Genomic DNA, 16199 nt, shown 5'->3' on the forward strand with positions numbered 1-16199 from the left:
TTATGGGTGTGAGCCACAGCGCCTAGTCCAGAGATTTATTGACTTTATTCACTGCCTTACTTTTGTCTTGGCTTTCTCTTTTCAAGGAAAACAAGGGCATCTGTTGCCCTCGTCCTGCTTAATTTTGATTCTCCTCAGTGTAGGGTCCTGACCTGGAAGATTATCCTGGCTGGTCAGTTTTGAGAGTTCCCAGGGACTAGATGGCTCTAACTCAGCTGGTTCCCAACCAGGTGTTATTTTATTCCCCTTCATCCCCCCTTTCTCATCCCCTAAGTAATATCTGGCAATGTTTAGAGACTGTTTTTGGTTGTCACAACCAGGCACATGCTTCTGGCACTTAGTTGGTAGAGGCTATGGATGCTGTTAAACATCCTACAATGCACAGGACAGTCCCCCACAACAAAGAATTGTCTGACCCAAAACGCCAGTAGTGTTGAGGTTGAGAAACCCTCTTCTAAGCCCTTTAGAGATCTAAAGAGATCTAAAGATTGAGGGTCTTGCACTTACACTCTATGGCAGTGGACAAAACTGTTTCTAGTTTCAGTTGCTGATAAATTTTCCCCTTGTGCTTTCTATTTCCTACGTGTTAGCTAGTTTGAGGTTCTTTTGTTCTTAGATCTGTCAGACATCCAATTGCTTCTTTCTGATTTCTCCTGAAGATACTAATATCATGCAGGTCTTGTGGCTAATGGTAGTTTGTCTTTGCCCATTTGTGTTTTGGAGTTTGTGAGGATATTCTTTCCTTTAGTTTTGTGTTAAATTTTGTTCACAGGTTCTGATTTTTAAATTGTGGTAAAACACACATAACATAAAATTTACCATCTTAACCATGTTTTAACTGTTTAGTAGTGTTAAGTATATTCACATTGTTGTGTAACTCCAATCTCCAGAACTAGTACATAGGTTTTTAGCTTTGCTATCTATTACTCTATCTGTTTTTATGTGGGTATTTGGAGATATTAAAAAACTATGCCATCACTGCTGCTAACCTCCTGTACTGAGTTTTGAAAGTGAAAAAATAGATTTCTTGACAGAGAGATAAAAGGGAACTGGCATAGCTTTCAAGAGTTACCTTCTATTTTACCTCTACTTACAACAGTTAAACGTTTCAACATATACATGGTAAACTAGTAAATGCTACCTCAAAAATTTTAGAGTCATGACTCATTTCTTTTTAAGATGTGAGGATGAAATATATGTTCTTATCAGTAATCATAGCACATGAGACTCTAAAATCTAATGACGAAAAGCTGACAGAAGAAATTAAGGACAAAATCTGTTCTACCAAAATTAACTATTTGTACACCAGTATAAAGTGACTATGGCAGCCCACCTAGATTTCCCTAAGTATACTTCAATGATTAATGAGTCTATATACAAAATACTTTAAGCTTTTTATAAGATGTCCTATACAAAGTATTATTACGTAATCATTTCTCTGGGGGAAGTCTAAGTAGAGTCATTCATTAAGTACACTCCAGGTAGATTCAGGAAAAAAATCAGAAGAGATTTCACAAGTGGTATGCTTGATATATATAGAATGTAATCTGAAATACATTTCTAACATTTCAATGTTAGGTACAATCAGTGTGACAGTTGAAAAAATCAGGTTATGTGCCCCAAAGCATAGGCAACAAAAGCAAAAAAAGTAAGATTACATCAAACTGAAAGGCTTCTGCATGGCAAAGGAAACAATCAACAGAGTGAAGAGACAATCTACAGAGTGGGAGAACATATCTGCAAGCCATACATCTCATAAAAGGTTAATACTGAAAATATATAAGGAACTTAAACAATTCAACAGCAAGAAAACAAATAATCTGATTTAAAAATGGGCAAAGGACCTGAATAGATATTTCTCAAAAGAACACATACAAATGGCTCAGTATATGAGAAAATGCTCAATATCACTTATCATCAGGGAAATGCAAATTAAAATCACAATGAAATACCATGTCACACCTGTTAGAATGGCTACTATATTAAAAAAGATAGATAACAAATGTTGGCAAGAATATGGAGAAAAGGAAACCCTTGCATACCATTGATGAGAATGTAAACTAGTATAGCCATTACGGAAAACAGTATGGAGGTTCCTCGAAAAATTAAAAATAGAACTATCATGTGATCCAGTAATCCCACTACTAAGTATATATTCAATGGAAATAAGTATGTTGAAGAGATACCTGTACTCTCATATTCATTGCAGCATTATTTATAATAGACCAGATATGAAGTTAAGCTAAATGTACCTCAACAGATGAATGGATACAGAAAATGTGGCATATATGAATAGAATACTATTCAGTCTTAAAAAAGAAGGAAATCCTGACATTTTCGACGGCATGGATAAACCTGGAGGACATTAAGTGAAACAAGCTAAACACAGAAAGACAAATATTGCATGATCTCACTTATATGAGGAATCTAAAAAAGTTGAACTCAGAAGTAGAGAGTAGAATGGTGGTTACCAGGGGCTGGCAAGGTGAGGGGCAGTGAGGAAATCTTGGTAAATGAATACAAAATTTCAGTTAGAGAGGAGGAATAAATTCAAGAGCTCTAATGTACAACATAGTAACTATAGTTAATAACAACGTATTATACACTTGAGAGTAGATTTTAAGTGTTCTCACCACAAATAAATCATAAGTATGTGAGGTAATATGTTAATTAGCTTGATTTAGCCATTCCGCAACCTATACATATTTCAAAACATCATGCCGTACACTGTGAATATATATAATTTTTGTTAATTAAAAAAACCTTTTTTTAGATCTTTCATTTTCCTAGACTTTAAGATCAACTGAAGACTTTTTGCTGAAAGCCTATGGGAAATCCACTGAATAGTGGATCCTCCAATGTCCTAAATTCAGCTCTACTTCTTTTTTTTTTTTTTTCCCCTTGATACAGGGTCTCACTTTGCACCCAGGCTGGAGTGCAGTGGCGTGATCTCAGCTCACTGCAGCCTCAACCTCCTGGGCTCAAGTGATCCTCCCACCTCAGCCCCACAAGTAGCTGGGACTACATGCACCACCACGCCCGGCTAATTTTTTTTTTTTTTTTGTATTTTTTATCTCACCATGTTGCCCAGGCTGGTCTCGAACTCCTGAGCTCAAGCAATCCACCTGCCCTGGCCTTCCAAAGTGCTAGGATTACAGGTGTGAGCCACCACGCCCAACCTGTAGTTTTTCTTTTAAAGAGCTCTATGTTCTTTAAAATAAAAATACGGAAAATGACTTTTAAAAAAATCACCTCTCAACAATGTTGAGGCAAGACACACCATCCTGGCCACCCACAGCATAGAGAAAGCCTCCGAGTACTGCTACACCAACACTTGTCCTGCAGGTGCTTGTAGGGGCCACATCACTGCTCCACTGGTTTGTTTTGGGGTCATACCTGAAAAGAACATACCAAGAGGAGAGTTTGTATTACCAAAGGAAGCTTGGCTATGTTTACATATTCTAAATCCATGGATTTATATGATATATATTATTTCCCCTAAGTATGGGCTGATTAATAATAACTAAAACATTTGAAAATCTGGTTTGTGTTTTTATTTTTTGAAATTTATGTATGAATATATTTTCTTTAAAAAAATCAGAATATTATTGATAAAGTTAAAGCCCTCCTTGAGTTCCACCTGAATTCTTGTCTCTTCCCATTTTGATTTGGCATATATCCTTCAAGACTTTTCAGTAAAATGCTTTCATATAGGTATATATGTATACACATATATATATTTCTTTATATGCAAGCATGTTTTCTTTGCATAAATAATACCACAGTAGGCACTGCTTTTTCCCTCAACGTTTTTTGAGATCTATTTATGCTAATATAGCTCTAGATTTTTCTTTTGAATTATTTTACTATTATATGTGTTATACATTATTTAATTATATTCCTACTGATATACCCCTTAGGCTGTTTCTGATATTTTGCTATTAAAAACAACGTTCATCCTTATATATTTCTCTTTGTGCAAATGGGTGATAGGTAGAATTACTGTAGCAAACAGTATGCTTAATTTTTTTTTTTTTTTGAGATGGAGTCTCGCTCTGTTGCGCAGGCTGGAGTACAGTGGCACGATCTTGGCTCACTGCAAGCTCCGCCTCCCGGGTTCACGCCATTCTCCTGCGTCAGCCTCCCAAGTAGCTGGGACTACAGGCGCCCGCCACCACGCCCGTCTCTTTTTTTGTATTTTTAGTAGAGACGGGGTTTCACCGTGTGAGCCAGGATTGTCTCAATCTCCTGACCTCGTGATCCACCCGCCTCGGCCTCCCAAAGAGCTGGGATTACAGGCATGAGCCACCGTGTCCAGCCGAGTATGCTTAATTTTTAAAAATACTATCAAATTGCTCTTTTTGTAGACATATCTTTTTTTTAAATTTCGTTGATTTTTGTTTGTTTGTTTGTTGGGTTTTATTGCCTTTTCAGTGATGACTTAAAAGCATGATTCATTTATTTTGCATCTTCCTTATTTCCAAATGCATATAAGTTATATTAATGTATCTAAGCTAAAATTCATGTAAATTTGCCCCTGGGTACCACCTTAGTTGCATTCTATCCATTTTGACATATATAGGCTAAATTGTTAAGGCATAAATATTTAGCTATTTCTACACTTCTTTAACCCATCAATTTTTTTTAAAACTGGGATGTGTTCTTTATTTTTCCATAAGTTATTGGGGTATTGGGGTACAGGTGGTATTTGGTTACATGAGTAAGTTCTTTAGTGGTTATTTATGAGATTTTGGTGCATGCATCAGTATACATGGCACCATATTTGTAGTCTTTTATCCCTTGACCCCCTTCCACTCTTCCCCCCCAAGTCCCCAAAGTCCACTGTATCATTCTTATGCCTTTGAGTCCTCATAGCTTAGCTCCCACATTATCAGTGAGAACATACGATGTTTGGTTTTCCATTCCTGAGTTACATCGCTTAAAATAATAGTCTCTAATCTCATCCAGGTCACTGCAAATGCTGTTAATTCATTCCTTTTTATGGCTGCATAGTATTCCATTGTCTATATACACCACAGTTTCTTTATCCACTCATTGATTGACGGACATTTGGTTTGCTTCCACGATTTTGCAATTGTGACTTGTGCTGCTAGAAACATGTGTGTACAAGTATCTTTTTCGATTAATGACTTCTTTTCCTCTGGGTAGATACCCAGTAGTGGGATTACTGGATCAAATGGTAGTTCTACTTTTAGTTCTTTAAGGAATCTCTGCACTGTTTTCCATAGTGGCTGTACTAGTTTACATTGCCACCAGTGGTGTAGAAGTGTTCCCTGTTCACAGCATCCACACCAACATCTACTGGTTTTTGATTTTTTTATTATGGCCATCCTTGCAGGAGTAAGGTGGTATCGCATTGTGGTTTTCATTTGCATTTCCCTGATCATTGTGATGTTGAGCATTTTTTCATATGTTTGTTGGCAATTTGTACATCTTCTTTTGAGAATTGTTTATTCACGTCCTTAGCCCACTTTTTGATAGGTTTCTCACTGACTTGAATTCACTGTAGATTCTGGATATTAGTTGTCAGATGTAGATTGTGAAGATTTTCTCACACTCTGTGGATTGTCTGTTTACTTTGCTGGCTGTTACTTTTGCCATGCAACAGCTCTTTAGTTTAATTAGGTCCCAGCTATTTATTTTTTGTTTTTATTGCATTTGCTTTTGGGTTCTTGGTCATGAAATCCTTGCCTAAGCCAATGTCAAGAGGGGTTTTTCCAATGTTATCTTCTAGAAGTTTTACAGTTTCAGGTCTTAGGTTTAAGTCCTTAATACATCTTGAGTTGATTTTTGTATAAGGTGAGAGCTGAGGATCCAGTTTCATTTTCTTACATGTGGCTAGCTAATTATCCCAGCAACATTTGTTGAAAAGAGTGTTCTTGCCCCCCTTTATGTTTTTGTTTGCTTTGTTGAAGATCAGTTGGCTGTAAGTATTTGGGTTTATTTCTGGGTTCTCTATTCTGTTCCATTGGTCTATGTGCCTGTTTTTATACCAGTACCACACCGTTTTGGTGACTATGGCTCTATAATATAGTCTGAAATCAGGTAGTGTAATGCCTCCAGATTTGTTCTTTTTGCTTAGTATTGCTTTGGCTATGTGGGCTCTTTTTTGGTTCCATATGAACTTTATAATTGTTTTTTTCTAATTCTGTGAAGAATGATGGTGGTATTCTGATGATGACTGCATTGAATTTGTAGATTGCTTTGGCAGTATGGTCATTTTCACAATATTGATTCTACCCATCCATGAGCATGGGAAGTGTTTCCATTTGTTTGTGGTGTCTATGATTTCTTTCTGCACTATTTTGTAGTTCTCCTTGTAGAGGTCTTGAGGTCTTTCGACTCCTTTGTTAGGTATATTCCTAAGTATTTTATTTTTTTTTGCAGCTATTGTAAAAAAAAGTTGAGTTCTTGATTTGATTCTCCGCTTGGTTGCTGTTGGTGTATAGAAGAGCTACTGATTTGTGTACATTAATCTTGTAACCGGAAACTATGCTGAATTCTTTTATCAGTTCTAGGAGCTTTCTAGAGGAGTCCTTAGGATTTTCAAGGTAAACAATCATATCATCAGCAAACAGTGACAGTATGACTTCCTCTTTACTGATTTGGATGCCCTTTATTTCTTTCTCTTTTCTGATTGCTCTGGCTAGGACTTCCAGTACTATGTTGAAGAGGAGTGGTGAGAGTGGGCATCCTTGTCTTTTTCCCACGCTCACAGGGAATGCTTTCAACTTTTCCCCATTCAGTATGTTGGCTGTGGGTTTGTTATAGATGGCTTTTATTAAAGTATGTCCCTTGTATGCCAATTTTGCTGAGCATTTTAATCATAAAGTGATGCTGGGTTTTGTCGAATGCTTTTTCTGCATCTATTGACATGACCATGTGATTTTTGTTTTTAATTCTGTTTATGTGGTGTATCACATTTATTGACTTCCATATGTTAAACCATCCCTGCATCCCTGGTGTGAAACACACTTGATCATGGTGGATTATCTTTTTGATATGATGTTGGATTCGGTTAGCTAGTATTTTGTTGAGGATTTTAGCATCTACATTCATCAAGGATATTGGTCTGTAGTTTTCTTTTTTGGTTATGTCCTTTCCTGGTTTTGGTATTAGGGTGATGCTGGCTTCACAGAATGAATTATGAATTATTAGGGAGGGTTCCTTCTTTCCCTATCTTGTGGAATAGTGTCAAAAGGATTGGTACCAATTTTTCTTTGAATGTCTGGTAGAATTCTGCTGTGAATCCGTCTGGTCCTGGACTTTTTTTTGTTGTAATTTTTTAATTACCACTTCAATCTTGCTGCTTGTTATTGGTCTGTTCAGGGTATCTAATTCTTCCTGATTTAAGATAGGAGGGTTGCATTTTTCCAGGAATTTATTCATCTCTTCTAGGTTTTCTAGTTTATATGTGTAAAGGTGTTCATAGTAGCCTTGAATGATCTTTTGTATTTCAGTGGTGTCAGTTGTAATAGCTCCTGTTTCATTTTCTAGTGAGGTTATTTGGATTTTCTCTCCTTTTCTTGGTTAATCTTGGTAATGGTCTATCAATTTTATTTATCTTTTCAAAGAACCAGCTTTTTGTTTCATTTATCTTTTGGTCTTTTGTTTGTTTGTTTCAATTTCATTTTGCTCTGCTCTGATCTTGGTTATTTCCTTTGGGTTTGGGTTTGATTGGTTCTTGTTTCCCTAGTTCCTTGAGGTGTGACCTGTTTGTGCTCTTTCAGACTTTTTGATGTAGGCATTTAGGGCTATGAACTTTCCTCTTAGCACCACCTTTGCTGTGTATCCCAGAGGTTTTGATAGGTTGTGTCATTATTGTCATTAAGTTTGAAGAATTTTTAAATTTCCATCTTGATTTCATTTTTGACCCAATGCTCATGCAGGAGCAGGTTATTTAATTTCCATGTATTTGCATGGTTTTGAAGGTTCCTTTTGGAGTTGATTTCCAGTTTTATTCCACAGTGGTCTGAGTGAGTGCTTGATATAATTTCAATTTTCTTAAGTTTATTGGGGCTCATTTTATGACCTATCTTATGGTCTATCTTGGAGAAAGTTCCATGAGCTGTTGAATAGAATGTGTATCCTGTGGGTTTTGGATGAAATGTTCTGTATATATCTGTTAAGTCCATTTTTTCCAAGGTATACTTTAAATCCATTGTTTCTTTGTTGAATTTCCCTCTTGATGACCTGTCTAGTGCTGTCAGTGGAATATTGAAGTCTCCCACTATTATTGTGTTGCTGTCTATCTCATTTCTTGGGTCTATTAGTAATTGTTTTATAAGTTTGGGAGCTCCAGTGTTAGGTGCATGTATGTTTAGGACTATGATATTTTTCTGTCGGACAAGGCCTTTTACCATTATATACTGTCCGTCTTTGTCTCTTTTAACCACTGTTGCTTTAAAGTTTGTTTTGTCTGATATAAGAAGAGCTACCCCTGCTCGCTTTTGGTGTCCATTTGCATTAAATGCCTTTTTCCACTGCTTTAAGTTTATGTGAGTCCTTATGTGTTAGGTGAGTCTCCCAAAGGCAGCAGATGGTTGGTGAGTTCTTATCCATTCTGCGGTTCTGTACCTTTTAAGTGGAGCATTTAGGTCATTTACATTCAATGTTAGTATTGAAATGTGAGGTACCGTTACTTTACTTTCGTAGTGCTCTTTCTTGCCTATGTACTTTGGTTTTGTTTTCTGTTTTTGCTTTTTAACTTGTATTTTTGCATTATGGGTTCTGTGTGATTTATGCTTTAAAGAGGTTCTGTTTTGATGTGTTTCCAGGATTTCTTTCAAGATTTAGAGCTCCTTTTAGAAGTTCTTGTAGTGGTGATTTGGTAATGGCGAATTATCTCAGCATTTCTTTGTCTGAAAACGGCTTATCTTTCGTTCACATACGATGCTTAGTTTCACTGGATACGAAATTCTTGGCTGATAATTGTTTTGTTTGAGGAGGCTGAAGATAGGTCCCCAATTCCTTCTAGCTTATAGGGTTTCTGCTGAGAAGTCTGCTGTTAATATGATAGGTTCTCCTTTATAAGTTACCCTGTGCTTCTGTCTCACGGCTCTTGATTCTTTCCTTCATCTTGAGTTTGGATAACCTGATGACAATGTGCCTAGGGAAAGATATTTTTGTGATGAATTTCACAGGTGTTCTTTGTGCTTCCTGTATTTGGATGTTTAGGTCTCTCACAAGGCTGGGGATATTTTCCTTGATTACTCCCCCGAGTATGTTTTCCAGGCTTTTAGAGTTCTCTTCTTCCTCAGATATACCGATTATTCTCAGGTTTGGTTGTTTAACATAATCCCAGACTTTTTGGAGGCTTGTTCATATTTTCTTATTCTTTTTTCTTTGTCTTTGTTGGATTGGGTTAATTCAAAGACCTTGTCTTTGAGCTCTGAATTTCTTTCTTCTACTTGTTCATATCTATTACTGAGACTTTCTAGAGCATTTTGCATTTCTAAAAGTGTGTCCAAAGCTTCCTGAATTTTTGTTTTTTCATTAAGCTACCTATTTTCTTGAGTGTTTCTCCCTTCACTTCTTGTATCATTTTTGGATTTCCTTGCATTGGGCTTTGCCTTTCTCTGGTCCCTCCCTGATTAGCTTAATAACTAACCTCCTGAATTCTTTTTCAGGTAAATCAGGGAATCTTCTTGGTTTGGATCCATTGCTGGTGAATTAGTATGATTTTTTGGGGGTGTTGAAGAGCCTTGTTTTATCATGTTACCAGGGTTGGTTTTCTGGTTCCTTCTCATTTGGGTAGGCTCTGTCAGAGGGAAGGTCTAGGGATGAAGGCTATTGTTCAGATTCTTTTGTTCCACGAAGTGTTCCCTTGATGTAGTATTCTCCCTCTTTTCCTATGGATGTGGCTTCCTGTGAACCAAATTGCAGTGATTGCTGTCTCTCTTCTGGGTCTAGCCACCCAGCAAGTCTACTCAGCTCTGGGCTGGTAGTAGGGGATGTCTGCACAGAGTCCTGTGATGTGAACCATCTATGGGTCTCTCAGCTGTGGATACCAGCACCTGTTCTGGTGGAGGGTGCAATGGACTCCGTGAGGGTCCTTAGTTTTGGTGGTTTAATACCCTATTTTTGTGTTGGTTGGCCTCCTGCCAGGAGGTGGTGCTTTCCAGAAAACATCAGCTGTAGTAGTGTGGAGAGAGACTGGTGGTAGGTGGGGTCCTAGAACTCCCAAGATTATATGCCCTTTGTCTTCCACTACCAGGGTGGACGGGGAAGGACCATCAGGTGGGGGCAGGATTAGGCATGTCTGAACTCAGACTCTACTTGGGCGGGTCTTGTTGCGGCTGCTGTTGGGGATGGGGGAAGAGATTCCTAGGTCACTTGAGTTGTGTACCTAGGAAGATTATGACTGCCTCTGCTGAGTCATGCAGGTTGTCAGTAAAGTGGGGGAAAGCCGGCAGTCACAGGCCTCACTCAGCTCCCACACAAACTGAAGGGCTGGTCTCACTCCCATGGTCTCACTCCCACCGTGCCCCTCTCACAACTCTGAGTCTGTTTCCAGGCCACGGGCGGGCGGCAGGCTTGCCCCAGGCTATCCGCCTCCCAGCTGCAAGAGAAAAGGGCTTTAGTTTTCCCCCTGCCGGTGAAGTCTGTATGCAGGATTTGCACCCTACCTTGAGTTCTGGTCAGGAGGCTTCTCGCCCTGTTCAAATTGTTACAAAGTTCAGCTAGAGAATTCCTTCTCCCTGGGGAGTTTTATCCCCTGCTCCTCTGGCCACCGTCCCAATGGATCCCTGTGGTGCCAGGCAGGAATGGCCTGCTTGGGGACCCAGCAAACTCCCAGGGCCTTTCTGCTGCTTCCTCTACCCCTGTTATTTCGCTTGCCTCTCTAACTTGACTCAGCTCCAGGTAAAGTTGGAAACTTCTCCTGCAAACAGACCTTCAGCTTCTCCAGTGGGGGTGTGTGTTCGGGAGAGGAGGGTCTCCCTTTCCCATTTCTGCAGTTGGGGCACTCCCAATATTTGGGGTTTCTCCCGGGTGCTGCAGGAGCAGTCCGCTTTCTTCAGAGGGTCTGTGGGTGCTCTTGAGATTGCTGATTTTTTCTTGCAGTCAGTCTGGAGCTAACATGTGCAATCAAGCCTCCACATGTTGCCCGGTCTGGAGCTTCAGTCTAGTCCTGCCTCCTGTCTGCCATGATCCCTTCTGTGATGCCATCAATTAATTTTTTCCCTTCTGTGATGTCATCAATTTATTTTTAAGTGTGTGTGTTGTTTTCTTTTTCTTTTTTTTTTGAGAGAGTCTTGCTCTGTCACCCAGACTAGAGTGCAATGGCGCAATCTCATCTCATGGCAACCTTTACCTCCCAGGCTCAAGCGGGCCTCCTGCCTCAGTCTCCTGAGTAGCTGGGACTACAGGCGTGCTCCACTACAACTAGTAAATTTTTGTATTTTTTGTAGAGATGAGGTTTCTCCATGTTGCAGTTGTTTTACTTCTATGGGACTGATCCCTCTGCTTTTTAAGATTTTTCCCCAGCTGCACAATCTATATCTTTAGAACTTGATATGCGGCAGCGTTTCATAGATGTGTTATGGAAACAAAGAGTCATTGTTAATCAACACAGCTTCTTGAGAGCAAGAAGCTAATGAAACATCAGTTACTAGAGATTCCCAATGTGCCCAGTCACTGCGATAGATATTATGGTGAAACACATTTCAACACGTATAGTACAATGTGATGGATATGTACAAACATGTTCAAAATACTTATGGAAGGGCAAAGGAACAAGTAACTAGTAACTAACTCATCTGTATGGTATCATAGAAAGTTGTATGTATTAAGTAACATTTGTGTCTTGAAGAAAATGTAAGTCTTTTTTTTCTTTTCTTTTTTTTTGAGAAGGAGTCTCACTCTTTTGCCTAGGCTGGAGTGCAGTGGCGTGATCTCGGCTCACTGCAAACTCTGCCTCCCAGGTTCTGGCCATTCTCCTGCCTCAGCCTCCCGAGTAGCTGGGATTACAGGCATGAGCCACTGCACCTGGCCAAAGGAAATGTAAGTCTTAAAGTGGCAGAAGTATCCCAGGGAAAAAAGAACAGCATGCATATATGTAAGGAGAGAGGTATGACTTGGAATGGACGTGCAGCATGTCCAAGGAACTGCAGGCAATTTGATGTGTCTGTAGTAGCATGCTTAGGGAGTGGTAGTGTGTCATGGGAGACAGACTAGAAAAATAGGCAGAGACCAGATCATAAAGAATTTGTGTATCATACTAACTTGTTTAGGTTGCCAACTAGTGCCACAGATGCAATACTAAAGCATTAAATCAATTTGTTTCCTAATTAACATCTCAAATAAAACTATATGAATAGTAGAGAGAAAATTACAGATTGACCTTACTCACCTTTCAACACTATTGAGATAAGAGGATCCATCATGGCCTCCTACTGCATATAACAGATCATCAAGAACACTGACCCCAACTCCGCATCTCCTTTTGCTCATTGAAGCCACCATTCTCCATTCATTGGTCTGTGGATCATATCGTTCAACACTGGAAATGGCATCTCCACTGCACCAACCACCAACTGGGGAAGTAACAGAAATGGTCAAGAGAATCCTATCCTGAAGCATAAAATGTAACACTCACTACTAACTTCACTGTGACCTAATGCTTAGACTCACCAAATGTCTCTAGTAGTAGGTCAAAATGCAAGTTATGACTTCAACTCATTCCACTGGGATTGCTATAATCTTTAATTAATTCTGTAAATAAGTTAGTATTACGCCTATTTTACAAAGGAAGGCAATGATACCAATTCACATAGGATTATGAGATAATATGTATATATGGATAGAATGGAGAAATTATAGATGGATATGCATAGAATGAAGAAATAAATTATAATTGTTTAATGTTTTTTCACAATTCCATGTGATTATGGGATGAGCTGCACATTGATATATAAATTAATGCATGTGACTCATTTCAACAAAACATCTACTGCACGACATTTTTATTTTTTATTTTTTGAGACAGGATCTTGTTCTGTTCCCCAGGCTGGAGTACAGTGGTGCAATCACAGCTCACTGCAGCCTTGACCTCCTAGGCTCAAGCCATCCTCCTGTCTCAGCCTCCCAAGTAGCTGGGACTACAGACATGCACTACCACACTCAGCCAATTGTTTTTCTTATTTTTTGTAAAGATGGGGCCTCCCTATATTGCCCAGGCTGGTCTCAAACGCCTGGCCTCCAGAAAGCTGTATAGGCATGAGCCACTGTGACCAGCCAACATTTTTGGATTTATATAAAAATAGATATTAAAGGTGTTGAATGAGAAAAAAGAATAGAGCACTCTTTTGGAGTATATCAGTGTGGAATCATGGGTTATGAGTCAAGCTATATGCTGACTTATTATTTGTGTCTTATGACAGTAAATATCATAATTGTCCAAAGGATTTTTCAAATGACAATTTCTCACCTGGGAAAATACTCAATTTACTAACAGTATATTAAGATCCAAACCTGCAAAGAGTACTTCCCCACATCGGATAGGTTTCCGTGGTCTCGTCCTTGGTCCTTGCATTAGTGGTCGTTCTTGCGGCAATAGGAGGTAGTTTTTAGCCTCATCTACCAAGTCTCTGTAGAAAAAATTCTGCCTTTATTCCAAATATCTAAATTACATTGTTAGTTAAGTCCCAATGTAGTTTAGGAATATATAGGTTGGCAAAGGGAAGCAAGCATAAATCAAACCAAATCATGAATGCCAGCCAATATTAAAATTGGCACAAACATGAAAGCAATAATGCCAGTCAAACTGAGTTGTGAATTGATTGGTATTTCCATCATGACTCATGTCTCACTGCAAATTTAGCCTAAAGCTCAACATGCTTACAGCCAACAATAACTTATAGAAAAGTAAAAATTACAATTTGATTACCACACTGCAGAGTTACTACTTTTTAATAAATTTTATTAGATTCTGCAAGATATTAGCAAGGTAGCCCATCAGCCAGGGCAATAGTTATTTGCTAGATTAAAGTAATAAAACTGGGTCAAAAATCGGATTGCTGAAAAGAAACACTGTACTGCCACAAATTTGCTATCTGGTAACATATGAATGGTTTACTCTCAACAAGTCTACCGAGACAAATTTCCTGTCTTGTTAAGACACTTTAAGAGAAGAGTCTAGTAATTACACATGTAATGACTTTGCAGTGGCTCACGCCTGTAATCCCAGCACTTTGGGAGGCTGAGGGGCGGTGGATCATGAGGTCAAGAGATCGAGACCATCCTGGCCAATATGGTGAAACCCCGTCTCTACTAAAAATACAAAAAGTAGCCAGGTGTGATGGTACGCGCCTGTAGTCCCAGCTACTCAGGAGGCTGAGGCAGGAGAATCGGTTGAACTTGGGAGGCAGAGGTTGCAGTGAGTCGAGATTGCACCACTGCACTCCAGCCTGGCAACAGAGCGAGATTCCGTCTCAAAAAAAAAAAGACAAAGACTTTGATCTCCTAATAGCTTGTTAGGTCATTTGAGGGTTCCTACAAATAATACTATAGAGCTATAATATTGAGCAAACCAACACAAAATTAATGGTAGTAACAACACTTACAGCTATGTGCTAGTCCTGGTTTTAAGTGCTTAATAGATATAAACTCATTTAATCTTCACAACAGCCTTATGGAATAGGCACTATTATCATCCTCACTTTATAGAGGAAGAAACTGCAGCAAAAAGAAGTTAGGATATCAGGAAGGGTCTTCTTTTAAATGTGACTTCATAAGTACTTTTACTTTCTGCATCAGAATCAGTACAATACAATCTGATTTACTTTTAATGGAGGAGGGCATCTATGTATTATTTCTTCAGATTTCAGCATGTATAATGTACATGGTTTTCCTTTTTGCTACCGCAAATATTTAGGAGAATTAATTGCCATTTGTCTGTGTGTGTGTTTTTTTTTTTTTTTTTTTGAGACTGAGTTTCACTTTTGTTGCCCAGGCTGGAGTGCAATGGCGTGATCTTGGCTCACCGCAACCTCCACCTCCCAGGTTCAAGCAATTCTCCTGCCTCAGCCTCCTGAGTAGCTGGGATTACAGGCATGCACCACCATGTCCAGCTAATTTTTGTATTTTTAGTACAGATGCAGTTTCTCCATGTTGAGGCTGGTCTCGAACTCCTGACCTCAGGTGATACACCCACCTCAGCCTCCCAAAGTGCTGGGATTACAGGCGTGAGCCACTGCGCCCGGCCTGTCTGTGTTTTAAATATAGAATACAAAAATCTAGTTTAACTCTAGTCTATGGTAAACGGAAAAATGAAGAATGATTAATATAAAAAAGATACAATAAAATAAAATAGAAACATCTAAAATCCCCTCCAGCCTCTCCTGTTAAAAGAACAGGCTTTAGTTTATAGAAGAAATGCAAGTGAATCTACATGTCCTACCACCATTCTAGAATCAGGGATCATTCTAAATGTCTTTAATCACCAAGGGAGGTCCAAAGGTCAGTGTAGTTTACAAAGTTCTGAGTATGGATTTTCTCTTTCACTTTTATATTTGGGACATGCTGGGGAAAAATGGTTAAAAATCCCAGATGATTTCAGATTTGAACCTAAATCTTACAATCTGTCAAATTGGGAATGTAATTTATTACATTTTGTATATACTTTAGAGACAGCCTAGTAAAATAGGTTGCTTTTTTCCCCCGCTTTGTAAAAGTAGTTAAGAGTTTCTTTCGTCAAAAAACCTCTGGAAACTGCTTCACCTAGTTTTAGTGAAAATCTTTCTACAGCTGTTTTAGAAAGTGGCAGATCTTCAACTCTGTCCACAATTTAGAAAGCAAGGCTGATTCTATTCCCCAACCAGACATATGTGATGGAAGGAAAAAATGTTCATTGACAGAGTCAACAGCATTATTTAATTATCTTAAGGAAAAAAAAATATTAGCAGATAATTGACTCTTTAAATTCAAGCCTGCATTAAAATCTTGGAAATCTACCTTTTTATTGCCACTTCTACACCAGTAAGCACCACACATAAAAACCTAATGGAATGAAACACTGGAAGTTCAGTTCTCTCTTCTTCTTTTCCTCCTCTTGACTCTAGCCCAGAAGAAAACCTTGTTAAATTAATGCCCTGGTTTCAGCTCTGCAAAATACAATATTTAAGAAGCAATACAAATAAGGAAATTAGGAAAAAATAGGAATGCTTAGTTGTTGATTT

General features: G+C 38.7%; 1 protein-coding gene across 2 annotated transcripts in view; it reads right to left on the bottom strand.

The window, feature by feature from the left end:
* KLHL20 (kelch like family member 20) overlaps positions 1 to 16199 on the bottom strand; it is a 76972-nt gene that overhangs the window by 22654 nt on the left and 38119 nt on the right. For both annotated transcript variants that reach the window (XM_008978322.5, XM_003824673.5), the window contains 3 exons: positions 13495 to 13610; positions 12374 to 12557; positions 3253 to 3396 (listed from right to left, as the gene is read on the bottom strand). In XM_008978322.5, the coding sequence (XP_008976570.1) occupies positions 3253 to 3396; positions 12374 to 12557; positions 13495 to 13610 (444 nt within the window). The remainder of the gene's footprint in view (positions 1 to 3252; positions 3397 to 12373; positions 12558 to 13494; positions 13611 to 16199) is intronic.

This window comes from Pan paniscus, chromosome 1 (genome assembly GCF_029289425.2).
Source record: "Pan paniscus chromosome 1, NHGRI_mPanPan1-v2.0_pri, whole genome shotgun sequence".
In the NCBI taxonomy this organism is placed as follows: Eukaryota; Metazoa; Chordata; class Mammalia; order Primates; family Hominidae; genus Pan; species Pan paniscus.